The sequence below is a fragment of the Thamnophis sirtalis genome, unplaced genomic scaffold (genome assembly GCF_051295495.1).
Source record: "Thamnophis sirtalis isolate CommonGarterSnake01/CBP01778 unplaced genomic scaffold, rThaSir2_p1.2 scaffold_29, whole genome shotgun sequence".
Classification (NCBI taxonomy): Eukaryota; Metazoa; Chordata; class Lepidosauria; order Squamata; family Natricidae; genus Thamnophis; species Thamnophis sirtalis.
In genome coordinates this window covers 192,736-220,378 of record NW_028261409.1, presented here as the reverse complement: position 1 = coordinate 220,378, position 27,643 = coordinate 192,736, and the positions used below count along the sequence as shown (strand labels likewise).

General features: G+C 56.0%; 1 protein-coding gene across 1 annotated transcript; it reads right to left on the bottom strand.

Annotated features, from left to right (window-relative positions):
* Positions 1 to 1,969: 1,969 nt before the first annotated feature.
* LOC106551472 (beta-1,3-galactosyltransferase 4) lies at positions 1,970 to 19,917 on the bottom strand. The gene is made up of 3 exons (XM_087703157.1): positions 19,892 to 19,917; positions 15,252 to 16,598; positions 1,970 to 2,189 (listed from the first exon to the last, which is right to left on the bottom strand). Exons 1-2 carry the CDS (start codon positions 19,898 to 19,900, stop codon positions 15,525 to 15,527), a joined length of 1,083 nt encoding a protein of 360 aa, XP_087559283.1. The 5' UTR covers positions 19,901 to 19,917; the 3' UTR covers positions 1,970 to 2,189; positions 15,252 to 15,524.
* Between the last annotated feature and the right edge of the window lie 7,726 nt (positions 19,918 to 27,643).

Sequence of the window (27,643 nt, the reverse complement as noted above, 5' to 3'; positions counted from 1 at the left end):
GCTAGGCGTTTTCTATGGTGGGGAAGTGGGAGGGGGGGGGGATTGTATTCCTTTAACGTGATATGTAGCCAAAATAAAATTCTTCTCTAGAAAGCCAAGGCCGCCCTTCCTCTCTGCACCTCTGCGCCTGACCGGAACTGGATGGGTGGAACCGGGTGGGGGAAACCGGGAAGCCTTCAGATTCAGGGTTTTCCCAGATGTGCCCACGTGGCTCTCTTCATCAATGGGAACTTTTGGGCAATCCTTTTTGCCTCGGGCTCTGATTTAATTTTGGATGCTACTTGGAACCTGTGATGAATATTATCCTCCGCCTGACACAAAAGGCATTAAAGGGGAAGGTTCCCCTCGCACATGTGTGCTAGTCATTCCCGACTCTAGGGGGCAGTGCCCACCTCCCGTTCCAAAGCCGAAGAGCCAGCGCTGCCCCAGAGTGTCTCTGTGGTCGTGGGGCTGGCATGACTCAATGCCGAAGGCGCACCGAACGGTAACGCTGTTACCTCCCCATCAAAGGTGGTTCCTATTTTTCTACTTGCATTTCTTACCTGCTTTCGAGCTGCTAGGTTGGCAGAAGCTGGGACAAGTCACGGGAGCTCGCTCCGTTATGTGGCGCTAGGGATTTGAACCACGGAACTGCCGACCTTTCTGACTGACAAGCTCAGCATCTTAGCCACTGAGCCACCACATCCCTGTTGCAAAGGCATTGCCACGAAATGTTAATCAGTGAAGCCTCGCAGCTTTACCGTTTAAAATCCTGAATGGGTTATTTGCAACATGTTTACTATAGAGCCTCCCTGGACAAGTATAATCTATCTGGCCCAGGACAAAAATGATATTTTTCCTCTTTTTTTTCCTTTCCTCCACTTTTAGCTGTGGAAGCAAATACATTCTCATGTAGCTTCCCAGCTTTGTAAGATGTTATTCTGGGAAATATCAAGAAATTGGAAAGTAACTTTGTGGCGGCGAAAGGATTGAAGTTATAGCAAATATACAATTATCAAACAACAAAAAAGGCCCTTAAGGAAACACTGTGGTTATCACAAAATACTGCAAGAAGAGCAGACTTATATACCGCTTTACAGCTCTAAGCGGTTTGCAGAATCGGCCTCCTGCAATCCCAGCCATCTGGCTCCGCATTTGACCTTGGCCTCTGAAGGCAGGAAGGAAGGAAGGAAGGAAGGAAGGAAGGCTGAGTCAAACCTGAGCCTAGTGAGATTTGAACCGCTGAACCGCAGCTAACAGCCAGGTGAAGTGGCCTGCAGTGCTGCGCTGTACCGCTGCGCCACCTCGGCTCTTGAATAGTGGTTTTTAAAAAAGAATTGCACGAGGGGAGTCCCTGGGGAGCTAAAGCATCGGTAGAAACCTCTTTGGAATCCTGTGCTGCCCTTGGGATCAATGCGTAGGATAGCAATAGCAATAGCAGTAGACTTATATACCGCTTCATAGGGCTTTCAGCCCTCTCTAAGCAGTTTACAGAGTCAGCATATTGCCCCCAACAACAATCCGGGTCCTCATTTTACCCACCTCGGAAGGATGGAAGGCTGAGTCAACCCTGAGCCGGTGAGATTTGAACCGCCGAACTGCAGAACTGCAGTCAGCTGAAGTAGCCTGCAGTGCTGCACTCTAACCACTGCGCCACCTCGGCTCTAGGAGATTGTGGAAGCCTTTGACAGAGGAACTCATTCCACTGGGAGGGTCTTTCAAAGAAGAACGGATTCGGTGGGAAGGCTGCACGCACCCCGGCCGGCACCCTTTAAAGTTCTGGAAAGTAAAACGAAGGAGCCAAACTTTGAAAAACGAGTTAATATTAGGAAACGAGGGACATTGTATCCTGGGGCCAGAGGTCAAGCGCTCAGCATCCACCCTTATTTAAAATTTAAAAAAATATTTTTATTACACAGACAGTACATACAGACAACGATAAAAGCATCCACCCTTAAGCATTTGCAGAGAGAGAGAGAGAGAGAGAGAGAGAGAGAGAGAGAGAGAGAGAGAGAGAGTCCTGATCCAATCGTGGGAACGAATCCCATCTACCACCTGGGTGGGAAGGTCTTTTCCAAATGCTGCTGAGCCCCAAAACCGCTGTGGGGGCTGCTGAAAAGACGACTGGACGCCCCACACCAGGTTGAAGAAACCAGCCGATGCTCCAGAAGAAGAACGGAGAGTGGAAACCCTCAGTTGAACCTCTTCAGCTGAGAATAACAAAACAAGAAAGGATACGTTGGCTTCTAGGGGTGCAGGACACCTGGCAAGGGACAACCTTGTCTGGACTCTAAGCCACAGGTGGACAGTAGTTGGGCAACAATGTATTGACCCATTACTGTTGGAGCATAAGTGTAGGCATGCATAGCTATGCTGGAACACGGATACAACAGCAGTAATCATTCACCATAAGGGCAGAGGTCACAACCTGTTAGCTCTCAGCACTAAGTAGGGGTCAAAAGTTTGCATGCTAGTAAAAGATTTATTTGCTGACTATGGGCATTCTCTAGGGTCAGAGGTCTACATGGAAGTAAATGAGTTACCATATACCATAGACTTGTACAACCATGATTGGTCCACATAGACCATGTGACTCCACCCTTTCCTTGTGTATGCTCAATAAAAGAGGCCTCCGGACTCTGTTCCGGGTCGTCTCATCCCGAGAAAGACCTGCCTCCGAGTCTTCCTTCATCATTGGCCTCATGGGCGACCCAAGGAGAAATCGCATCTGGTGACCCCGACGTGATCCGTGTTGCCCACCTCATCTCACCCCCAGGCTGGGAGAAGCCTCGCACCCAGGGACGGCCGTCGGCGAACGGAGCTCCCTCTCATTTCGTGAGTATGGGGTCGGGTTTCTCGAAGGAACAGGTAGCACACCTTCATGAACTTCGGGATATCTGTAAATCTTCTAGTGTAATTATTCAAGCGACGGGCAAGTCGCTTCCCGTTCCCCCTCGAAAACATTTAATTGACTTATTATGTCAAAAATCACTGTCCAATATACCCGGAAAAAGGGGTCTTTAAAGCTCTCCTTATGGATAAAATTGGGCGCCTACTTCCATGAGGAACCCCGAGCCCCTCCGGGCGTTTTAACAACATGGCGTTTGCTTATCAAATGCCTCCAAATTCACGAGGAGGGTCTGGTCACGATCACAGAGGCTGCGAAGCCTTTGCCGCCCCCCCTTACCCCCCGCGGCCCCGCCGCCATACGAGGGCCCTGAGATTCATTTTGTGCCAACCGCCCCAGAAAATCCCTCTCCCCCTCCGCCATCGCTAGGTTGCCCTATGCCTTGGCGGAGCGCTTTTGCCGCTGCTTTGGAAACGGCACAACAAGAAGGGGAAATGGATCTGGCTCAGCATTGCCTCCCTGTTGAGTACACACCTAAGCAGGCTAATCCACAGGGGCCCCAGGTCCCGGTTTACAAATCCATTTCTTTTAAAACCGTTAAGGAAATTAAAAACACCGTTTCTCTGTATGGCGTGCAATCCCCGTACACCAGGGGTTTAGTTAGAAGTCTGTTGACTGCCTCCCCTCCCCCATGGTGCTAGCAGATTGGCAATTGCTATTTGGCATGATACTCACTCCTTCTCAATACGCTGTATGGAATTCTGAATACTACAGGGAGGTTAACGAAATTGTAGCAAGAGACGCTCTCCACTGTTCCCTCTAAGGTGCGCGGCTGCGCGGCCGCGCACATGGCAAGAAAACACCGCGCAGGACTTTTCAACTCCCGCGCAGTGATTTCCACAGGCTCCGGGAAGCTGGGGAGGAGATGCTTTGCAGGCCGGACTAACTGCTGCTGCCTCCTCCTCCTCTAACAGCACCGCCGGATTTGCTGCCCGGCGCTGCGGCTTTGAGGAGCCTTTGAGGCTACAGGAACCAGTAGGAAGGCGGCGGAGGGGCGGGAGCAGGGAAAAAAAGCCCCGATAAGCCTGAGGGAGATAGGGAAGTAGGCATTAACAGTAAGTTTCTAAAGGGTAACTCAGCACGAAGGAAGCCGAGGGAAGGAAGCCGTTTTCTAGCTGATTGACAGGGAGGCTGTTCCCTCCTGGATCAAAGTTACTGAGGAGAGAAGCGGCGGCAGCAACCAACTCTCAAACACGTGGAAACCCACGCCGGATATGCACATGTTGTCTGAATGCAGCCTCCGCGCTCAAGGTTTTTTTTCTCAGGAAGGGGGAGTCGAGCTGGTGCTCTCTGCAGATTTTATTTGATTTTAGAAAAAGAAAATAAAGGCTTCTTGGTCCACCTGGACCGGAAAGTCAAAATCCAGAAAATTAACCTTGTTTAGGAAAGTTTTGCACTGATGGAAAAATAGTGTTTTCCAGTGAAAGTTTTTCCCCTACTTTTCCTTGTTTGCTTTTTTGGCCTCTATTCCTTCTCTACTCTCCTCTTTTCTTTCTTCCTTTTTTCTTCCTTTTTTCTTTCCTTCCTTCCTTCCTTCTTTCTTCCTTTCCTCTTTCTTTTTTCTGCCTCTTTTTCTTATCCTCCCACCCTCCTCTCCCCTTTCTTTTTCTCTTTCTCCTCTTTACTTTTTTGTCTCTCCCTCTGTCTCTCCCTCTCTCTCCCTCTCCCTTCTTTCCTTCCTCCCTTCCTTCCTCTCCCCTCTTTGTTTGCTTCTTTAAGTGCTCCAATTGCTAATCTACATCAGTTGGTAATTTATTCATAACTTGCTAATATCACTGCAGACTATTGGATAGTAAGGGGGAAAGTATAGTCCTCAACTTACAACAGTTCACTTAATGACTAAAGCTACATCAGCACTGAAAAAAAGTGAATGACAGCTGTTCTTCACACATGATCATTGCAGCATCCCCATGGTCATAGGATCAAAATTTGGATCTTTGGCAACTGCCTCATATTTATGACGGTTGCGGTGTCCTGGGGTCACCTTTTGCAACCATCTGCCAAGGAAAGTCAGTAGGAAAGTCAGACTGACTTAACAACCAGGTTACTGATTTAACCGCAGTGAATCACTTAACTGTAGCAAGAAAGGTTGTAAAATGGGGCAAAACTCACTTAACAAATGTCTCATTTAGCAATAGAAACTTTGGCCTCAATTATGGTCGTAGACTGAGGACTACCTCTATAGGGAGATTTCTTTACTTAATGGATATTTACATGGTAGAATTGAGTTTCAAAGAACACTAATTTCGTTGTCTTGGGTGACATCTGTGAAAAAAATCCAGGTGCTCAGGTATGAAAATGTGCTGCTCAAACACTATACTTTTCCGCTCACACTGAAAAAAAATTAGAGGGAACATTGGTGCTCTCCCGCAAAATGTGACCGCGGGGCATCTTAGGGCGGATGCCGGTTTTGATACCGGTCCCTTACAAGCTACCGCCCCTCGTGAAGCTCTGGACTTGGTGGGGGAAGCTGCGGCCGCTGCCTTTGAGAAGGTGGACGACGTAGGCAGCCCCACGGAGTCTTTCTCAAAAATAATGCAGGGTCCAAACGAACCGTACCCGGAGTTCATTGACAGGTTGCAAAAGTCATTGACCCGACTGACAACGTAGAGGCCCGAGCTGAGTTGATGTTGAAATTGGCCATGGAAAACGCTAACTGTGACTGTCAGGGAGTCCTCCGACCCATTGCCGCCAACCCTGCTTCCACCCTGGCCGACTTTATCAAAGCACGCCAGGTGGTTGGGACCCAGGCGTACCAAATGGAGGATCTTGCGGCAGCATTGCAAACAACGAGCAGGAACGGAAACTGCTTCAATTGTGGGAAGCCCGGCCACTTCTGTAGTCAGTGCCGAGCGCCATGTCAACAACAAAACCCCACGGCCAGGGCGGCGGGTGCTCGCCGTGACGAAGGAACTAAACCCAGAACGGTCTGCCCCCGATGCCAAAAGGGTTACCATTGGGCGAATCAATGCCGATCCAATCCAATACCAAGCGCGGACCAGGGAAACTAGATGTGGGGCTCTCAGCTAGCCCCACTACAAAGGCTGAAGCCACTCCACAGCGAATACCCCTAAAGGCCTCTGAAACGATCTCTGTCAGTCTGCCGGGTCATAATTATTTCCTGCCTCTACGCTCTGATTCTCCGCTGCCTTTGCTACCTCTTTTGGTTTTCCGCGATAGGGACTTCGTTACTCAGAGCATTTTGGCTTCCCCTTTTCTAACCGACCCAAAGGATCTTACCTCCATCGGGTTTATCTTTACTATTAACGCTCCTTTTAGTATTTCGGCGGGCCAGTTGGTTGCTCATGCTATCTCTATCATCCCGGCTATGCAATACCCTAACCCGGAGCTTTTTGCTATTGAACAGACCGTAAAAGCGGCTAAGCCATATGCTACCTTCTTGCTTAATGGCCGACCATTTACTGGCCTGCTTGACACGGGAGCGGATGTTGCCTGCGGACTGGGACACTGAACCTTCCCCCCCCCGGTGAAAGGGGTGGGGGGATCCCAGCCCGCCCGCACCAGCCGCCATTGGCTCACTGTGTCCTCTGCTAACACCTCCTCTGTAATCTATCTTAAACCTGTTGTTCTGCCTCTCCGTGTCAACCTGTGAGGACGAGACCTGATGTCTCGGTTGACTGCCACCCTCACTATTGAATGACTCTGCCTCCTCCTCTACGCCTTACCCTTACCTCTTCAACAGCAGTCTGGGTAGATCAATGGCCGATGCCCTTGGAAAAATCGCACGCCTTAAAAATCCTCGTTCAGGAACAATTACAGGCAGGGCACTTGGGACCCTCCATCAGTCCGTATAACACTCCGGTATTTGTGCTAAAGAAAAAATCTGGCAAATGGCGTTTGTTACAAGACCTGCGGGCTATTAATAAGGTCATACAGCCTGTGGGCCCCCTGCAGTGTGGGCTACCCAACCCCAATCTGATACCCCAAAGTTACGATCTCATGGTCATTGATCTTAAGGACTGCTTTTTCTCTATCCCTCTATGTCCTAAAGATAGGCAACTCTTTGCATTTAGTTTTAGTTTAGTTTAGTTTTATTAGAATTTGTAGGCCGCCCTTTTCCCTGAGGGGACTCAGGGCGGCTCACATAAAACTAGGAAAGGGGGGATACAGACAACAAAATAGAGACATATACTAAAAATAGTAGGCAACATCCATACAACATTCGGGAGGGGCAACTATCCTTATCCCCAGGCCTGACGGGCGAGCCAGTTCTTCAGGGCTGTGCGGAAGGCTTGGACGGTGGAGAGGGTACGAATCTCCACAGGGAGCTCGTTCCAAAGGGCCGGGGCTACTGCTGAGAAGGCCCTCCTCCTTGTGGTTGCCAGCCGACACTGGCTGGCCGATGGAATACGGAGGAGGCCTAATCTATGTGATCTTATTGGTCGCAGGGATGTAATTGGCAGAAGGCGGTCTCTCAAGTATCCAGATCCACTGCCATGTAGGGCTTTATGGGTGATTAATAGCACCTTGAAGCGCATCCGGAGATCGACAGGTAGCCAGCGCAGCTCGCGGAGGATAGGTGTTATGCGGGTGAATCGAGGTACACCCGCAATCACTCGCGCGGCTGCGTTCTGCACTAGCTGAAGTCGCCGGATGCTCTTCAAGGGCAGCCCCATGTAGAGCACATTGCAGTATTCCAGCCTGGAGATCACTAGGGCCCGAGTGACTGTTGTGAGCGCCTCCCGATTCAGGTAGGGTCGCAACTGGCGCACCAGGCGAACCTGGGCGAATGCCCCCCTGGTCACAGCCGTTAGGTGGTGGTCAAATGACAGCTGCGGATCCAGGAGGACTCCCAAGTTGCGAACCCTCTCTGAGGGGTATACAATTTGACCCCCCAGCCTGAGTGATGGTATACTAGTCAGATCTTTGGGAGGAAAACACAGCAGCCACTCGGTCTTTTCTGGGTTGAGCACAAGCTTGTTAGCCCTCATCCAGCCCATAACGGCCTCAAGACCCCGGCTCATCACATCTACCGCTTCATTGAGTTGGCACGGGGCGGACAGATACAATTGAGTATCGTCCGCATATTGATGGTATCTAATCCCGTGCCTGCGGATGATCTCTCCCAGCGGTTTCATGTAGATGTTGAATAGTAGGGGGGATAAGACCGAACCCTGAGGCACCCCATAATTTAGGGGCCTAGGGGACGATCTCTGCCCCCCCACTAACACCGACTGCGACCTGTCCGAGAGGTAGGAGGAGAACCACCGTAGCACGGTGCCTCCCACTCCCACCTCCCGCAGTCGTCGCAGAAGGATACCATGGTCGACGGTATCGAAAGCCGCTGAGAGGTCAAGGAGGACCAGGATGGAGGAATGTCCTTCATCTCTGGCTCTCCAGAGATCATCCATCAATGCGACCAAAGCGGTTTCTGTGCTGTAGCCGGGTCTGAAGCCTGACTGGAAGGGGTCTAGGTAGTCTGCTTCCTCCAAGGACCGTTGGAGCTGGAAGGCCACCACCTTCTCAACAACCTTCCCCAGGAAGGGAAGGTTGGAGACAGGGCGATAACTATTAAGGACAGCTGGATCCAAAGATGGTTTCTTTAGGAGGGGTCTCACCACCGCCGCTTTCAGTGCGGCGGGGAAGTTCCCCTCCCGAAGGGAGGCGGTCACAACCGCCTGGATCCAGCCTCGTGTCACCTCACTGCAGTTCGTGACTAGCCATGAGGGACACGGATCCAGAACACAGGTGGAGGCACTTACAGCTCTCATGGCCTTGTCCACATCCCCGGGGGTAACATCCTGAAACTCAACCCAGAGTTGTTCTACTTGATCCCCCTGTGTCTCGGCTGGAGCTGCGGGGATGGAGTCCAAGTCCGACCGAAACCGAGCAATTTTGTCCGCGAGGAATTGGGCATACTCTTCAGCTCTGCCCTGCAAGGGTTCCCCCGTCTCCCTTTTGTTCAATAGGGAGCGGGTTATCCTAAACAGGGCGGCTGGACGGGACTCAGCGGATGCAACCAGGGTGGCTATATGTGATCTTTTTGCTGCCCTAAGTGCCCTGGTGTATTCCCTGGTGCAGGTGGTTACCATTGCTCGGTTCGATTCGGACTTATCGGACCTCCAACGGTGCTCTAGGCATCTCCTCCGGCGCTTCATCTCCCGGAGTTCCTCGGTAAACCAAGGAGGTCTCCGGGATCCGCTGCCTCGGAGGAGCCGCAGTGGCGCAATCCGGTCGAGGGCCTCCGACGCTGCCGAATGCCACGCAGCAGCCAGAGTCTCGACCGGACTGTGGGCGAGAGTGTCAGGAATAACCCCAAGCTCTGTCTGGAACCTTAACGGCTCCATAAGGCGCCTGGGGCGGAACCACCTGGTCGGTTCCTCCTCCCTACAGTGGGGGTTTGGCCTCCGGAAGTCGAGCCTCAGTAGGCAATGGTCTGACCACGACAGGGGTATGATGTCACTCCCCCTCAGACCAAGATCACAAATCCACTGCTCCGAGAGAAATACAAGGTCAAGCATGTGTCCCGCTGAATGGGTTGGGCCTCGAATTACTTGGGTCAAGCCCATGGCTGTCATGGAAGCCATGAACTCCTGCGCCCCATCAGAGCTTTCACCGAGCGACGGCAAATTAAAGTCCCCCAGGACCATCAACCTAGGGAACTCAATTGCCAGCTCGGCTACCGACTCGAGGAGCGAGGGGAGGGCTGCTGCAACGCTGTTGGGAGGCAGGTACGTTAGCAGCAGACCCACTTGACCCTTGAGGTCCAACTTTAACAGCAATGACTCACACCCGACAATCTCCGGAGCAGGGACCCTACGAGGAACTAACGACTCCCGGATAACGGCGGCCACACCCCCACCCCTTCCCTGGGCTCTTGGCTGATGTAGCACCTGAAATCCTTCTGGGCACAGCTCTACAAGGGGGACTCCTCCCTCTGGGCCCAGCCAGGTCTCAGTAATACATGCCAGGTCTGCCCTCTTGTCTAAAATTAAGTCCCGGACGAGAGGAGCTTTATGGACAACAGACCTGGCATTTAGCGACAACAGCCTGAGACCAGGGTCCTGACTACTCACGCCATCTGGTCTCGGAGTGGGACTCCTAGGGCCGGAAGGAGGGATCTCTGCAATATAGCGAACCCTCCTTCCCCGGTAATGGCCTGCCCTAAAGTCCCAGCCGTATCTGCCCCTCCCTGTTACGACCGCAATACCCCGACCCTCTCCTGTGTCTCTGGTCCCCTCAGCCACCCCCATCGCCCCCGCCATCTCCGGCAGGCCCTCCGAATCATACATACTCAAACACTCCCCCAAACAATCCCCACGTGATAGTTAAAAAACACAAAAATACAACAATAATGGCAATAAAAGTGGGATCATTCATTCAATTACATACATACCTCTAGCATATCCCATACAAAGTAAGAAGAAAAAGAGGAGGAGAAAAGAAGGAAAAGATAGATTGCGCAGTTGATTAGAGTGCGAGTCCAGGCAGAGCCAAGTGTCTATCTGGGCCAGGTGTACTCACACGTAAAACCCATCCGCAACCCACACAGCAGGCACTACTCTTCTCGAGCCAAATAATTCCATGCCTAATGCTCGTTACCAGTGGACTGTCCCTCCCCAGGGAATGCTTAACAGCCCCACTATGTGCCAGCATTACGTGCATCAAATCCTGTTGCCCTTTCGGGAATTGCACCCCCAATTGTTGGTGTACCACTATATGGATGACATCCTGGTAGTGGCCCCTGGCCCAAAGGGCTCAGTTGAGGCCGTTTTCCCAGAGCTCACCAGCATTCTCGAACGGGGGGGATTGACAGTCGCCCCTGAAAAAATTCAAACCACTTCACCGTTCTCATACCTGGGTCACCGCCTGTCAGTGGCCAGGTCAGTTCCCACATTACCCAGGATTGCTCTCCCCAGGGTTACCACCCTGGTGCAATTACAACAATATCTGGGGACAATCAATTGGGCACGCCCCTATATGGGGCTTACCACAAGCCAGTTGACCCCTTTATTTGCTGCGCTCAGTGGGGGGGAAGCACCCCGCTGCCAAAATTGAGCTGGGAGAAGACCAACTTGCATCCTTACAGCTGGTCCAGGAAGCGATTAGCAAAAATTGGGTGGACCGCTGCATGGACAACACACCGCTTGAATTGGTTGTTTTAAACACCCCATTGTTGCCCACGGGAGCGGTCATCCAAAAAATTGACACTAAGGCACTAATAGTGGAATGGCTGCATCTAGCTCCCACTCCAAGAAACACTATAGTGCCTACAATGGATCAGATTGCTCAACTGATAACAAAGGGCCGTCTCCGCTCTAAATTGATGATTGGAAAAGAGCCAACTGTGATATATGCTCCTTTCCCACTTCACGCATGGGAGCAATACTTGACCACTTCAGAGACTTTGCAATGGGCAACCAATGAGTGGTGTGGGGCTGTCTCATGTCACACACACCCCCCGAGTGATTTTCGCTTAAAACTCTTAATACAACTTCCGATCTCTGTCTCGCGACCTTGCTCGTCCGCTCCTTTGCCTTCCGCCCCCACCGTCTTCGCGGATGGGGGAAAGACTCACGGAGCCTGCGCCTGGCTGGAAAACGGCTCTTGGGTTACCAGGACAACCGGTCCCCAAACCAGCGCGCAGCGCTCGGAACTCTCAGCCGCTATTCTTGCCTTTCAACACTTCTCCTCTGTGCCTTTTTAACCTCATACTGGACAGCCTTTACGTTACGCAGGTGGTAAAGACTATCCATGAAGCCTATATTTCCCCTTCCACTGACCCTGCTCTACCAGGCCTTTTCTTAGCACTGCAACAGCTTATAGCTACTCGCCACCACTCCTTTTTCGTGGCGCATATCCGCAGCCATCAGCCGTTCCCTGGGCCCCTTACGAAGGGCAACGAACGGGCTGATGCCGCAGCCTCCGCTCTTTCTCCGTCCGCGGAGGTTTTTACCCTTTCTCAATCCACCCCACGGGAGAGCCATGCATACTTTCATCAGAACGAAAAGGCACTAATGAAACAATTCGGACTCTCAGCAGCTGAAGCTGCTGCAATTCTTCACAACAATGCCCCACATGCAGCAAAGAAGGTCATAGCCTCCCCCTGGGGGTAAACCCCAGAGGGACGGAGGCATGCAAGTTATGGCAGATGGATGTCACCTGGTTTGAACCATTCAAACCCTGGTGCTACTTGCATGTTACCATTGACACCTACTCAGGCTTTATCATGGCTTCTCCCCAGAGAGGGGAGACTGTTAAACATGTCATTAGATTAGATTAGATTAGATTAGATTAGATTTGTTTATTTATAGGCCGCCCTTTTCCCTGAGGGGACTCAGGGCGGCTTACAATCAAAAAAGGGAAGGGGAGTGTAGGACAATACCAAAAAAAAAGATGTGCACAAAGTAAATTAGACAGTAAAACTCAACATTCACTCAGCATCCGGGAGGGGCGAAAATAAGATTATCCCCAGGCCTGACGGGCTAGCCAGTTCTTGAGGGCTGTGCGGAAGGCCTGGACGGTGGTGAGGGTACGAATCTCCACGGGGAGATTGTTCCATAGTGTCGGAGCTGCAACAGAGAAGGCTCTCCTCCGAGTAGTCGCCAGTCGGCACTGACTGGCGGATGGAATACGGAGGAGGCCAACTCTATGCGATCTGATGGGACGCAGGGAGGTAATTGGCAGAAGGCGGTCTCTCAAATAGCCAGATCCACTACCATGGAGCGCTTTATAGGTGGTGAGTAAAACCTTGAAGGGGTTCAAGGTTTACCATTAATCACTGCGTTCGTACCTTCTCGGTGCTTGGTTGCCCTGAGGAATTAAAAACCGACAATGGGCCGGCTTACACAAGCTCGGCCTTTGCTGCCTTTCTTAAGAAATGGGGCACCATCCACAAATACGGCATACCCTATAATAGTCAAGGGCTATATACAATAGACTTGTACAACCATGATTGGTCCACATAGACCATGTGACTCCACCCTTTCCTTGTGTATGCTCAATAAAAGAGGCCTCCGGACTCTGTTCCAGGTCGTCTCATCCTGAGAAAGACCTGCCTCCGAGTCTTCCTTCATCATTGGCCTCATGGGCGACCCGCGGAGAAATCGCACATTAAAATGGCCACGTCACGGTTCCAAGTAGCATCCAAACGTAAATCAGAGTCCGAGGCAAAGTATTGCTCAAAAGTTCCCATTGATGAAGAGAGCCATGTTGGCACATCTGGGAAAACCCGAATCTGAAAGCTTCCCGGTTATCCCCATCCCCCGTTGAAGGTTCAAGATCTTGTCCCCCCCCACGCCCACCAGCCCATCCCATGGTCCAATCTCCCACTGCCACGCTGGCAGCTTCCACCCATCCAGTTCCGGTCAGGTGCAGAGACCAAGGATGACCTTGGCTTCCTAGAAAGGAGTTTTGTTATGGCTACATCGCATCTCACTCCGTACAATCCCCCCTCCCATAGAAAAGGCATAGCAGAAGAATAGACAGAGCCAAAAGAAATAATGGATGCTCTCTGGAACCCTGACGGTCAGCCTCTGCCCCCCCCCGACAATCGGGCTCCCCATTTGACCCACCTGGGAAGGACGGAAGGCTGAGTCAACCTGGAGCCTGGTGGGATTCGAACTGCCAAATTGCAGGCAGCCAGCAGGCAGCAGAAGTAGCCTGTAGTACCACACTCCGACCACTGCGCCACCGAGGCTCATGAACGAACATGCTCTCTGTCTGGTTTACCCAATGCGCTGGCTAATTGGACGCTCAGGTGAGTAAGTGCACATGGGGTGTCTCGGGGTGGGGAAAGGCCTGGCGGCCCCCCCAGGCCGGATGCGTCCCACACAGGCCACGCCCACCACAGCTCCAGGAAGGCAAAATGCCACAGCAAGTTTGACACCCGTCACCCAAGGCCTCCCCCCGCCCACTGAGATATCTCCTGCCCCCCTCCCTGCCGCTTCCCCCAGGCACCGACTTTGACCTTTGGGAGATCTCCACGGTCAAGCCAGCTCCGTCCCCTCCAGCCCTTCTGCCGTGACTCCTTTGCCTGCCCCAAAATAGGGGCCTGGAGAGCGGAGGAGGAGCGGGACGGGCGCCCCTCGTTCAGTTTGCCTGACTCGCGGAGGCCGCCTGTGCAGCACCCCCCCCCAATCTGCTTTTGGGGTGCCGGGCAGCCTCGGTGACTCTGAAGGAGTAACCGGGTCGCAGACGCAAAAGCCTCCGCTCTCCACGACGAAGCTCTTGCAGAGGGACACGGAAGCCTTCGGAGGCGCGATCTTGTGCTCCTTCAGAGTCACCGAGGCTGCCCGGTGCTGCAAAGCGGGGTGTCCTGCGTGTGCAGCCTGCGTGAGAGAGAGCCCAGCTGAGCAGGGCACCCTCCTCCCGCTCTGCCTCTGCGGCCACCACTCTGCTTCCGGAGCGGTAGGAGCAGTAGGGGAACTGTGTCGTCTCTCTGGCCCTGTGAAGGGGGAGGGGCTGCCCCTGCCCCCCCCCCACTCCTCAACAGTTGGGAAAGAAGGCGGGGCTCCCAGGGGGCATGAATTATGGGGGGGGCAAAATAGCACCCCCAAAAGTATTCCTGGGCATTGTGTCTCCCTTGCCCAAGGACTGCAGCCCACCCCCCCCCTGCTCCCCACATGCACTGCTGGATACACACACACACACACACTTTGGGGACTCAGTGTGGCATCACAACGTGCCAGCGAGATGCGGGTTATGGGCCGGCAGGATGTGGCTGCCACAGGGCGTTAGCAGTTTGTTCCGGGAGAAGTTTGCAAAGGGAGGTGCTGCAAAAGCCACATTAAAGGGGGGGGGGAATGAACATTGACGTCCCTGGGCATTTGCAGAATAAAAACTGACCTTTAGGGGAGCCTCCGGGTTGCCAAGCACGGTGGGGAAGGAGAGCAGTGTGTAAAAGTCCCCGCATTCAAATCGTGTGAGTGTGTGTTCATGCACACGGCTCCCCCAACGGAGAAATCCTTCCCCCCAGCCCTGGGCACAATTGGCAGCTTCCCAGCACGGATGGGGATAAGTGTGTGTCTGTGTGTGTGTGCGCGCGCGTGCGCAATGGCAAATGCCCAGCATGCTGCCAAGCGAGAGGTGATTCTCCCCAAATTCTCCCTATGTCCAGTTAGCCAGTGAGAGGACCCAGCCATGCCCACCAGCCCTCTGTGCCCACCTGGCCCCCGTGGGTCGTCTCCTTCCCCAAGGGGAGGGTCCACGGGGCATTCCGGCCTCTTCGGGCCCCACCCACAGCTCTGTGGGGCAACCTCTCTGTCAGCTTCCGCTTTGCTGTTGCTTCAGCTGCCATTGAAACGGGGGGGGGAGGGCATGGTATTTGGGAGGGGTTACTAGTTGTGCTGGAGGAAGATTCTGGAGATCTTTGGATGGACCCCACCCCTAAAAACATACTGACCAGGCGGGCCCCTTCATCCTTCCTTCGGTTTTTCAGCTCCAAGGCCCACGTCGGCCGGAGAATCAAGGAGGGCAGCCTGGCACTCCCACCGCTGGAAGAGCCTCGGCCTGAACTCCCAAGAGGGAAGCTCAGCATCCAGGCGGGCGGAGCTCCTGGTGGTTCTTCCACCGGCCAATCAGTTCCTTTGCTCGTCCATGGCCAGACGGAGGGTCCCGGGTGGGGGGCTCTAGGCCTGTTTCTCCCGTGGTCCTTGGGGGATGAGCGGGAAATCGGTCACAGGGCGTCCTTCGCGGCCAGCCAGGCCAATACCTTGCAGCGGATCAGGCCCAGGAAGCGCTGCCAGGCGGTGCACGGGTACTCGCCTGCCTCCCACATGGACAGCATTTCCTCAGGCGGCACCTCGTGCACACTGAAGAGCACCTCACGGTAGCAGCAGGCATCAGACGGGTAGTGGGTAGCCCCGGCCAGATAGTCCAAGTGACGCGGGGCAATGCCAGCGTGGCGGGTGCATAGTGCCACAAAGACATCCTCTATGGGCAGCAGCGGCAGCTGGCGGGCAGCACGCAGGACAGCGGCAGCGGCAGAGGCAGAGAGAACGTAGGCGGTGCCGCTGCAGTAGGGCGGGAAGGTGGGTTCCGGATAGAGTGAGGTGGGCAGGTAGTGCCGACTGTGTGGGTTGCGGATGGGTTTCACGTGTGAGTACACCTGGCCCAGATAGACAGCGGGTGGGCCGGCCAGCCGCTCCAGGTATCGTGCCAGGGCAGGTAGGTTGAGGATGACATCATCGTCAGCCTTGAGCAGGAAGCGGGCAGTGGGGCAGCGGGTGGTGGCCCAGCCCAACATCGCCAGCGTCTTCAGGGTTAGGTTTGCGTAGGTGTCGATGAAACGCGCCTGCAACAGGTCACCGTGCTCAGCCGACTCACGCTCCAGTGCTGCCTGTTGCGCCGCATCCCCAGGCAGCCCCAGTATGAAGACTGTGCGCATGTTGTGCCCCCCTGCCAGCCTTGTACCCCCCCAGCTGCGTCGTACCGCCGCCCGCCGGGCCGCATGCCCAGTTGCGCTGGCCACTAGCACCAGTAGCCAGGGGACGGTCAGGGCACAGGGCGATGGGGACAGTGGGAAGGCGTTGGGTGGCGGCAGGAGCAGGGGTTCTAGGTATCGCTCCCCCACCCCGGGCAGCGCGCGTGAGAGCAGCTCCTCCTGGCGGCTGGTGGCCAGGAAGCTGAGAACCAAGAGGATGGCCAGGCTGCACAGCAGTCCGACCAATAGCTGGGCCGAACGGCACGGGCATCGCTTCCGGCAGGGTGGTACAGCAGTCATGGATGGCAGCAGTGGCTCCGGGAGGGCCTGCAAGAGTGAAGGAGACGTCAGCCCTGGCAGAGAAGGAAGGGCGGCCGAGCCCGTTTTGCCTTCCGCACTTTACGGAGGAGGCCCCGCGTCCCACTGCAGCCGTGGATGGGATGAACCAGCCTCCCCGGCAGCCTCCACGCCCTTCCCAGTGAGCAGCACCTCGCAAGACTGGCCGAGGGAGTGGTCGCCACTTTGGCAATAATGTGGCAGCTGCCTCCTTCTTTCCTCCCTCCTTTCCTCCCTCCTTCCGCCAAAAGCAGGGACGACGCAGTGGCGTTTGCTGGGCTAACTGTTCTTGCTGTACGAGGAGGCGACACTCGCTCGGTTGTGCCAAGTTCGGCCCAGCTGTGGGTGAGCTGCATGCCGACTACGGAGCTCCTGCTCTGAACACCCACCAATGTTCCCCACCAGGCAGGCAGCGTCCACAATGTTCCAGCTAGGAGAGCTTTCCCACCAGACCCTGCTTTCCCCTCCCACCACCTGGGGGCCGTCAGAATCCCCCAGCATCGCCCCCTTGAAGGAATGAAGGGACCCCACCACCCTGCCGTGTTAGAACTCCCCTCATGGGTGTCATGGGATGGAGGACGGAGGCTGCTTCTCTGGCTCCTCCTCTGATGGGTGGGGGGTCCTGGACAATGACGGGAGGGGAGCCACTCAGGGAAAGGGCCAAAGCGGAAGACGAGGCCAGGCTAAGAAGCGGAATCCCCCAAGGGAGGACCCAGGGTGGTCTTAGAAGAGGCACCAGGGAGGTGGGGGCAGTTGGTCCCCTGGAGCCTCTGAGGCCCCTGGAGAAAGACTCCCTCTGCTGGGTCCACCAGGGCCGGCCGGAGGCCAGGAGAGAGGGGAGGTCCAGGGGGAGCCTTTGCAGGCATTCCCAAACGTTGGGAAGTAGCAGGTACCCTTGGAATTCTGTGGCCAGAAGGGACTCGGATGGAGGAGGGGCTCCGTGACGGTCTTTCCTTCACGGCAGAGCAGCTTTCGGTCCGGCCGAGAAACTGAATCAGGGATCCTCACCCAGCAAAAGGAAGCCTGGAGATTAGGTCCGGTCCAGGGACCCAACCAAGGACCCCTGTCCCTCCTCCTCCTCCTCTCTCGGTTCCACCCAGACCGGCTGGGCGTCCTTGCCTGGGCCTCTGCTAGCCCAAGTGGGGCCTTCCCACCCAGCTCGGCCCCTTCAGGGGACATCCGGCCCCCCCTTGTTAACCAGTACCATGAAGCTCCTTCGGCCCCCAGATCCTGCCTGCTTGCCCTGAATCCTGGCTCTCCTGGGGCTCCTTCCACCACATGCTCTACATCCACAAGCCCAGGGGACTCCGCGGCTGGCAGTCGGGCAGGACCCGGGGACCTGTGGGGGACCAGGCCTGGGTTGCTGCACCCCATTGTGGCCAGTCCTGAAGGAGTTAAAGATGCCGGGCATCTGGCTGGCGGGTTGCAGGGCGTGGATGCCGGGAACGGGTTCAGCAAGACGCCGGCAGCAGCTCTGCAGGCCCAGCCAGGCGGCTGCTCAGGGTCCTCGGTCTGAGTCTCCGCCTTCTGCGGGCGGCAGGCTGTGCCCGTCGGGGTGGGTTGGGCCCTGGGCATTCCTGAAGGCGAATGGGGCAACTCGGCACAGAACAACTCACCAAGGGAAACTCACTGGGAGTCAACCCGTTGTGGGACAGTTCAACAATTCTATTTAGTTATTTAAAATAAGTAAAAAATATTTGAACTTTTGCCATCCACATTTCCTTCTGCCCCTCCCTTTTTAATGATTCTGTCCCACCATTTCTTTGATATCAGTGTCGCTCTTGCCCTGCAGGGAGTTGGCCCTGGGGAAGCCTCACAGGCCCTGGCTGAAGCGGGGAACACACACACACCTTTTCCTCCTCCTCCTCCTCCTCCAGGTGCCGCAGGGGCTTGTGGGTATTTCCCCTTGGGGGGGGGAGGCTGCTTGTCTCAGCAGAGAAGCCCCCAAAACAGCCTCCGATGGCCGCCTCTCCTCCTCTTTCCAAAGTGCCTCCCCCCCCCGGTCCCTGTGCCACCTGTGCCCTCCCCCCCCCCAAGGCACTCAGGAGGGGCCGGGAGCAGGAAGGGTCCCTCCCCCCCCCAAATGGGGGAAGGAAGCAACATCTGTGGGATGAAGGTCCCTCATCCAACAAAAAAAAAAGGAAAAATAAAAATAATGCAAAGGGCATCAGGCCTCCTTCCGTGTTCAGTTGGGTTGCCCAGGAGGGCCCCGCCGAGCCTTCCGTGGCCTGGCACTGGGGGCGCCTGGGGAGCAGCTGGCAGGGAGCCGCTGGGCTTTTCACGGGCTGCTCCCGCAGACGGATCTGGGCCTGCCTTCCTTGGGACTTGCCTGGGTGTGGAGGAGAGGCTTGGCACCACCCTCTTGGCAAAGGTCCCTGGCTTGGCCTGCATTCCCACCCCCCACCCCCCATCCAGGCCACCCCAGAAGCAGCCCTGGGCGGGGCTGGAGGGGAGGGCAGGCAGGTCCCGCAGGTCCTTCTGGAGGGTCCCCAGCAGGACAAGGAGACGGGGGGGGGTCTCCTCTCCATGGTCCCAGCCTTCAGGGCCCGAGGCCTCCTGCCCCTGGCCTCTGCCTCTGCCCAGGTGGGGCCCCTCAAGGTTTCCCAGGAAAGGGACTCTCCCGGCCAGCTGTCCACCTGATGGAAACAGGAGGCCCTGCCTTGAGGCAGACGGAGCTGCCGAAGTGCTACGGGAGTGGAGGTTGGCCACGTTTCTCCCTGGTGGAGCCCTTGTGGCACCTGTGGGCCACCAGGTGTGCCCAGAGCGTGCCCACTGCCCACTGGAAGAGGAGGAGGGGGGCAGGAGTATCTGAAGTGGGCTGGAGGGAAGCCAGGAGTCCCCCTGCTCCCCCTTCCCACTGAGCTGGGGGGGGGCCCTTTCAGGGCACAGGAATACCTTTCTGCCGCCGGAGAGGAGCCGTGATTCTTGCTTCCTGACACCTGGGGACAGGTAGGGTGGAGCCTGGCTGTGTGTGGAGGGAGGGGCCGAGAAGGAAAGGGGCCCTTTTCTTCTCCGCCCAATTGGAAACGATCGGAAAGTGGGAAGGGATCGAATTACCCGCCAACCGGGGGGCCCTGTGTGTGTGTGTTTTTAGCTGCCTTGTGAAAGTGAGACACAGCCGTTGTGCGCACGAAACTCCCTGGGAATGTCAGGACTGAGGAAGTTTGACTGAGGCCGAAGGGAGGGAAGCTTCTCCCCTGGAGGGGGACAAATGCCATGAAGGCAAAGACAGATTCACACAGATGGGTTGCCAAGAGCAAAAGAAACTCTTTCGGGAGAAATACCTGGGGCATCTCCTCCTCCTCCTCCTCCTCCTCCTCCTCCTCCTCCTCTGGGGCTTCTCTGGCCAGCAGGAACTCTCTGCTTCTGCAGAAAGAGACGGGGCGGAAACTGTCGCTTCCAGATAAACTCCTTGGATGCCTTTTCTTGGGAAAACCCAACCCAGCCCAGCTGGGGCTCCAGCGGCCCCTCCCTCCCTCCCTCCCTCCCATCCCTTTCCCCGAAGTTCAGGGAAGTTTGTCCCCCATCCCTTTCCCCAGGAAACCCCCCAGCACCCCACTGGGGCCCCGGTTGAGGGGTGGGTGGGTGGAGGCCAGCCTTGGGCAGGGAGTGGGGGGGTCCTTCCAGATGCCAGCAGGGGGCGGGGCCTGCCTGGAGGAGGCCCTCAGAGCCCCCCCCTCACCTCTTTGGGGGAGGGGCCTCTGGATCCAGACTCCGGGAATGTCGCCGGCAGAAGCAGCTCAGGGCAGGGAAGAAACGTTGGCATTTCACGGCTCTCAAAACGGTGCAGCAGTTAAAGCGTCCCCTGCATAAAATGCACCTAATTCGCACCCAGAAACCCCGGAGAGCCCAAAGGCTGATGATGGGGCCAACATGGGGGGGGGAGGAGGAGGAGGCCCCTCTGGATGTCCAGAGCCCCCCCTGGGGAAAGAGCCCCTCCCACTGGGCCTTAGGGCCTCCCCCTCCCCTGGAAGTAAGTGCTCCTCCCCCCCCCAGAGGCTTTGGGGGGCTGAAGTTATTAAGAACTTTGACTTCAGCAAACCTGTAATTTGGCAAAGACGATTATTGCAAAAGGGGGGGGGAGGTTTATTGATAACAAATGGAGTCAAAATGTTTGAAATTCTCTTTATTGCCTAAAACGAAAACAAAAAACAAATAATGGGCCAGTTTGTTTCTACATAGTTTTAATGCTTGTAAGAAATTTCACATGGATTCTGAGCAATACACACGGCCAAAAAATACCCAGAGGGTTGGGATTTTGTTCCAACTAATCAATATTATTAAAAGTCAAAGAGATTTTTTCAGCTGCAAAGATGTGAGATTTCTCCCCGGTTTTTGGGTCCCTGCTGCTACAAAGTCAGGGTTGAATGACTACCATTCAGCCTTTTCCCTCCTGATTCTTAACAAATGTTTCTTGTCTTTTTATGCCCACGGAGAGCAAATTCCCTTCTGTGCCCAACCACACTCGGCCACAGAGAATCCTCCCCTTCTTCCTCCTCCATTCACAGATCTTGGGGGGGGGGGCGCTTTGCAATCTGTAGCGTTGGGGGGGTTCTCAGAGCGGGATGTTTTCTTTGCAGACGTTTTATTACCAAACTAGGCAACATCCTCAGCACACCAGGGAGCTCGGACTTCAACCCTCGCCTGCGAATGTTCTCTTCTATGGGAGCCTCTGGAGCGTTTTTCCTTTCGATGCGCCCCCAAGAAAAAGGAATGAAATAAAACGACGGCGCCGATGCCCTTGCGAGGGGGGGGGGAGGGTCCCATGCAGTAGCGGCTTCCGTAGAGACCCCCTCCCAGAGCTCTGCCCCCCCAGGCCTGCCCCCAACTGGTGGGCGGGTGTCCCGTGGGAAAGGCAGCCCCCTCCTCTAGGGACGTTGCGGGCGGGGCTGGCTTGGGATCCTCGGGCCGCTCGCCCATCTGATCCGGGAGGGGGCGGGCAGGAATCAGCCGGGGCCTTCCGGGAGGCGGCGGCAACGGGGTCGCCTGTGATCCCCGTCGGAGGGAGGTCGCTGTGCCCGGGCCGCGGCGGAAGGCGCCACCTGCTGGCCTCGGACAACCCTTCCCATCGTCCTGAGGCCCAGAAGGCGGGACACCCACCTGCCGGAGGGGCTCTGGCTGCTCAGCCCCCCCTCCTCCCTTAGAGCCTTTGGGTGGGGAGGGGGTTGGCAGGCCCGTGCGCTGCTCTCCGGGGGTCTTCCGTCTGCAGGAGCCTGGGAGGAGGCTGCCCCGGGCGGATTCACTTCCTTCGGCACCCCCCTCCAGGCCAGTCCCTGCCGGGAGAAGAACCGGGGGCTGCGCTGCTGCCCAGCCTCCCGCTTGGGGCCGCCCCTTGGAGGCTCTCCCTTTGGGGCAAGTGCGGCTTCCTCGGCTCCAGGAAAGAGTTTAATGGCGACGCCCTTGGCTCAGAGTCGCAAACGTTCCCGGGCACCCCGGAGGCCATCCAGTCCAACCCTCGCCCCCTCCTTCAGCTCAAGGGCTGCCCAGGCCCCGCGCCTCTCCGCCAATACGGTGACCAACATGGCAGAAGAGAAAGCGGGACCCTCGCCCCCCCCCGCATATGTGGGGTCGGGTGGCCCGTCTTTGGTCCCCAGCGCAGCCAGCAGGCCAGGAAAGGGGGAGGGGGCCAGGGAGACCCGCTGAGCCGACGATGGTGGAAGGAATCCTGCCCCCTGGTGGTTGTGGAAGAGAACGTCCGCCCCAATTGGGAAGCCCCAAGATCGCTTTAATCCCCCCCCCCGCAACACTTGGCCACTCTTTCATGTCAAGGCATCAACGCAGCCGCCCTGCAGACGGGGGGGGGCTCCTGGGGGGGGAGCTGTGGAGGCCCCTGATATTGCTCCCCCCCCCCCCGGTTCGGCTCTGTTGCACCATCAGAAGTAGGTTGAGGGGTTCCCTTGCTCATTCGGGGCATCACGGCCTTTGTGGAGGGGGGGGGCGCCTTCCAATGTGAAGAAGGGCCTGGGCTCCCCAGGAAGGGGGGAGCCAACACCGTCTCTCCGCAGCCGGCGAAAGAGGCAGGGTCCCCGGCCACTCCCTTGGCCTTGCAGGGCCCCATCACCCCGCACCCCGAGTTCTTCCTCTTAAGCTGTGGCAGCCAGCCCAGCCTCTAAGCCCCGCCCCGTGGTGCGGAGCCTCCGCTCGCAGGAGCAGTCCACCACCAAAGGGCCCCTGCTCCGGAGCCTCAGACAGAGGGTGGAAACTGGCGGCTCTGCAACACGAGGAACTCGCGTGGGCTCCCCAACCAAAGGCAGGCGAGAGGAGACTTGAGAACGAGTCTCCCCCGGCCAGTTTTGGGGGGTGTCCGTGTCCCAGGCGGGCAGGTTCAAGGTCCCTGGGAGGCGCGCCCCCTTCCCACGCCAGTCCTGCGAGGGAGGCTCCTCCACGCTCCGTGCCTGAACTGACCCTCGTCCCCACTCGGGAGGAACGTCCTTCGCTCTACGGGGACTTTGGCCGCCATCCTAACTCTTTAGACCCCTGGGAACATCGGGGGGACTCAAGGGCAGCTGCCCCCCACGGGGGTCTTCTTTCCGGCGGGAGGGAGGGAAAGCCCACGCGTGGGCACAGCAAGGGCTTCTGCTGTCCCGAAGCCTGGAGCGCAGACGGCTTCCCCCAACCGCGTGGCGTGGATAGGCCCGCCGGAACACACACATCCCCGGGAACCGCGCGGAGGGGAGCAGCGGGCAGGAGGGGCGGCTCAGGGCTCCACGCGGCGGCATCTTCCCGCGGGGTCTCCCATCGCGGGGCGGGGCAGCATCGCCTCCTCCCGCCTGGCCTCCGAGCCGGGAAACGAAACCGAAAGTGGCGGCGCCCCCCCCCCCGGTGTTTCTGCGCAGGCGCCGAGCCCGTTCTCAGCCTCCCAGGCTGGGCGATCGGGTTGCGCCCTCGGTCCAGGCTCCGGTGGGGAGGGGGCTGCTCCCCGCCCTTTGCCCGACGGACCGCAGGCCCTTCGGGGGGGGGGGGTAGCTGAAGGCCCGAAGGAGCTTTGCAGATGAGGTCTCCCCTCTCAAAAGAAATTGGGAGATAGCAATAGCAGTTAGACTTATATACCGCTTCATAGGGCTTTCAGCCCTCTCCTAGCGGTTTACAGAGTCCGCATATCGCCTCCAACAACAATCCTCATTTTACCCACCTCGGAAGGATGGAAGGCTGAGTCAACCCTGAGCCGGTGAGATTTGAACAGCCGAACTGCAGTCAGCTGAAGTAGCCTGCAGTGCTGCATTTAACCACTGGGCCACCTCGGCTCTTATTTCCTCTATTGGTTGCAGGAGGGGAGGGGGGCTCGGTGCTAGGGGCTGGCAGGGAAGGGAGGGCAAAGGGAGGGGGGGTCTATGGGGCTCAAGGCTTGCTTATTCCTGGGGCCAGGACCCATGGAGACCCCTGGCCGGGCTGAGCTGGAGGGCACCGAGACGGGATGGATGGCCAGAGAGGCCGCCCCAGACCCCGAGGGGGCTTCCCTCATTCTCTTATCCGACCACTGGGCAAGCTCCCCCCAAACATTCGCCAGAAGCCCCATTGCTTGGCCAGTTCTGGCTGCTGCTCTGCCCCACTTCCCCCAGGACAGGAAAGTCTGGGGGGAGGGGAGGTTTCAAAAAAATTTACTACCAATTTTGTGGGCGTGGCTTGGAGGCCGTGTGACTGGGTGGGCGTGGCCAACTTGATGTCACTCACCAGGAGATGTCATGGATTGGGTAAAATGTGGGGGGAAGCTCACTTAACAACGCTTTTGCTTAGGAACTAAAATTGTGGGCTCAATTGTAGTCATAATTCAAGGACTATCACTGCCTTCCTCTGTATGGCAGCCTTGTCCTAGTAAACTCCTCCTTTCTGGCAATTTTCCTCTCCTTAGGGGAAAATTCCTTAGAGGCACCAAAACAATCCAGACAATGTAAGGTTTTCTGCTGCAGCAGAGGGTTGGACTAGATGACCTCTGAATAGCCTTGTAACCCTAAATTACTGTGCTGTTTTTTTTTCTTTCTTTCTTTCTTTCTTTCTTTCTTTCTTTCTTTCTTTCTTTCTTTCTTTCTTTCTTTCTTTCTTTCTTTCTTTCTTTCTTTCTTTCTTTCTCCCTTCCCTCTGTGGGAAGCAATCAACCACCGGCCCTCCCCCAAATAAAATATTACTCCCAGAAATGCTCATTCCACATGCCTGCCAGATAGATAATGAGATAATGAGCCTACAGAAAGTTTGGCTCCGTTCACAAGCATCACTACGGGTCCGGTCTGGTGTGCCAGATTTTCACTACCTCTTCTGGCAATAACCGGACAGGACCGGGAGGAACCCATCACTGTTGGGGGGGGGGCAGCTTTAAGGGCTTCAGAGCACCTTCCCTGAAGGAGGGGGAGGGGCTATAATGCACCCCCAAGAGCCCCTCCCTGTGGAGGAGGAGCCAATGAGGAGCTTTCCCTTCCAGGCTCGGCAAAGGGAGAAACGGAAGAGCCCCATGGCGGCCTCAGGGGAGCAGAGGGCCTTGGGGCAGCTGGGCCAGGAGGCCCCCTGCCCACTCTGCCTGGACTTCTTTGAGCAGCCGATGGTCCTGTCCTGCCCATTGCTACCGTGTTTTCCCCCCAAAAGTAAGACAGGGTCTTATTTTCTTTTGACCCCTGAAATAAACGCTTGGCCTTGTTTTCGGGGAGGTCTTATCATTTTTGAGGTCCAGGAGGCAGCGAGTGTGGTCGCCTCATGGCTGCTGCTGCTGTGTTGCAATGTTTTTTGGGAGGGCTTATTTTCGGGAAAACGGTAAGTGAGGCAGTTGTTAATTTTGTCCCGTTTTACAACCTTTCTTGGCCCAGTTGTTAAGGGAGTCCCTGCAGTTGTTAGCAATATGGTTGTTAAGTGAATTTGCAAAGGGGGACGCAGGGGGTCGCCAAAGGGGATTTTACGTCCGTGGGACTCTGCACCCCTCATCAATCCATGCCAGCTGCCAAGCAGGCAAATTCTGACCAGGTGATCATGGGGTGCTTCAATGGTCGTAAGTGTGAAAAACGGTCGTTTTTTTTCAGTGCCATAGTAACTTTCAACCGTCACTAAATGAAGGCGGGGACCACCTGTGCTATCTCCAGGTGCCCTGGGCAATTAAAGTAAACGCAGGGCCTCTCCTGGGTCAGACCCCTACGCCCATCTTGCCCTGCCAGGGACCCCCAACTGCCCACCACCCCCCACCCTTCAGAGGCAGCCCCACTGAGCTCAGGCTGCAGAGACCCTCCCTATTTAGGAATTGGTCCCACCTTTTGTGGAGGGGGGGTGGTCTTGCCAGACACCGAGTCTCAGGGCTCCATAGACGACCCAGTATTCCTCCCTTTGCCATCCTGCTGCCCTTCGCCCGCTAAGCAGGTGGAGCTCTCCGTCCTTTTCGGCTTTGCGGACCAGTGGGAGATAGGAGATGGTCCTGCGTGTGTGGTGGGCAAGTACAACGCAGCACAATATCTTTCTGCTTGTGCGAGAGGAGATGTGCGTGCGCAATCACTCTCCACCCGGGTGACCCAGTTCCAAAAAGCTCAAGGCATGGGGTGACCCCTCACTCCTTGGTGTAAGTGGGCTGTGGCCCAGCGGAGGGGGAACCCTGCTCTTAAGAACTGCTTTGCCCCGCCCCCGCTGGATGGAAGTGGTGGGAAGTGTCCGTGGAGGAGGAAGACCGTGTCCCTGTGGGGGGCAGAGCACGGTGGGCCATCGGGAGGGCCAAGGAGTCCGTCCGCAGGAAGGGGAGCTTCCAGCTGAGCCCCCCCAGGGGGGAATCTGGGCCCTGGGGAAGAGGGTTGGGTGGGGGGAGATGATCGCTTTCTCCAAGGATCGGCAGAAGGTGATCTCGCGAAGGGCACCGCGGAGGCTGCGGTCGAGGCTGGGCTACGAGGCAGAAACGGTGGAGTTCCTGGATGCGGAGACGGAAATTTCCCTCTACACCTTCCGGACGGGGCCCCTCCTTGGGGAGACGCTCCGGCCCTTTTTCTATGGGGGCCAGAAGGGGGGGGGTCACCCTTCAATGGGAGGAAAATCCACCTGCTACAAAAGGGTTCATGTAGTGATGCCTCCTGGCCCCCCTGAGCCCCCTTTTGGAAGCCCCCGTTGTCTGGGCAAACCCCTCCTGCCTCCTGCTAGGTGTTACAACCTTGTGCATTAACACCATCTTTCTCTACTTTGGCACCTGGGAGAGGTGTGGACTTCAACTCCCAGAATTCCCCAGCCAGCGTAGCTACCCGGGGACTTTAGGTGCTGGAAGTCCCTGCACCCTCCAGGGGCTGCCAAGGTTGGGAATCCCTGTCTTACTCTGCGGCTGGCAGTTTAGATGAGAGATAGGACAGTTAAAGGACCTTTATAATCAACAAACGTTTTTTTAATATCTGCGTGTTATTCTACACTTACGTTATTCTGAATTTTTGAATGTTCCTCCGTGTTTCCTATTAAAAATAGCAACATGTTTTATGTTTTATTTGTGTCATTTATCTGGGCGATTTACAGACATTGAATAAGTTTTTAAGATTCCCTTTTAAAGTGTCCATGACAGAATCCCCCCCCCCAAAAGGCCCTCCGGGAGAGGCAGCCCTTGAAGTGGGGCCGAGGGGCAGGTTGTCCCTGGGGTGGGGGGAGCCCAGAGGCCTCCAACTGCCCCTAAGTGGAGTGGGGAACTGGTGCTTTCTAGGCGGACAAGACAGGCTGGGGATGATGGTCTTTCAGATATCCTGGCCTGAGCCACAGGGGGCTTTGAAAGTAGAGCTGCAAATTGGACTCACGGTTCCACCACAAAACCGCGGTAGACAAAAGCGTGCTCGACGAAAGCCCGTACGTGACGTCATCACAGCGCGACGAAAACATCGCGCTGTGAGCGGTAAATTTAAAATTAAAGCGAAAACCTTACCCTAACCCCCCCAAACCTAACCCTAAACCTAACCCTTAACCTAACCCTAAACCTAACCCTTACCTTTATGTGAATCGGCTTGCTTTAATTTTATTTTAATTTTAATTTAATTTATTTTTAATTTTTTTCGTCGCGCTGCTGATGACGTCAGGTACGCGCTTTCGTCAAGCGCGCTTTAGTGGAC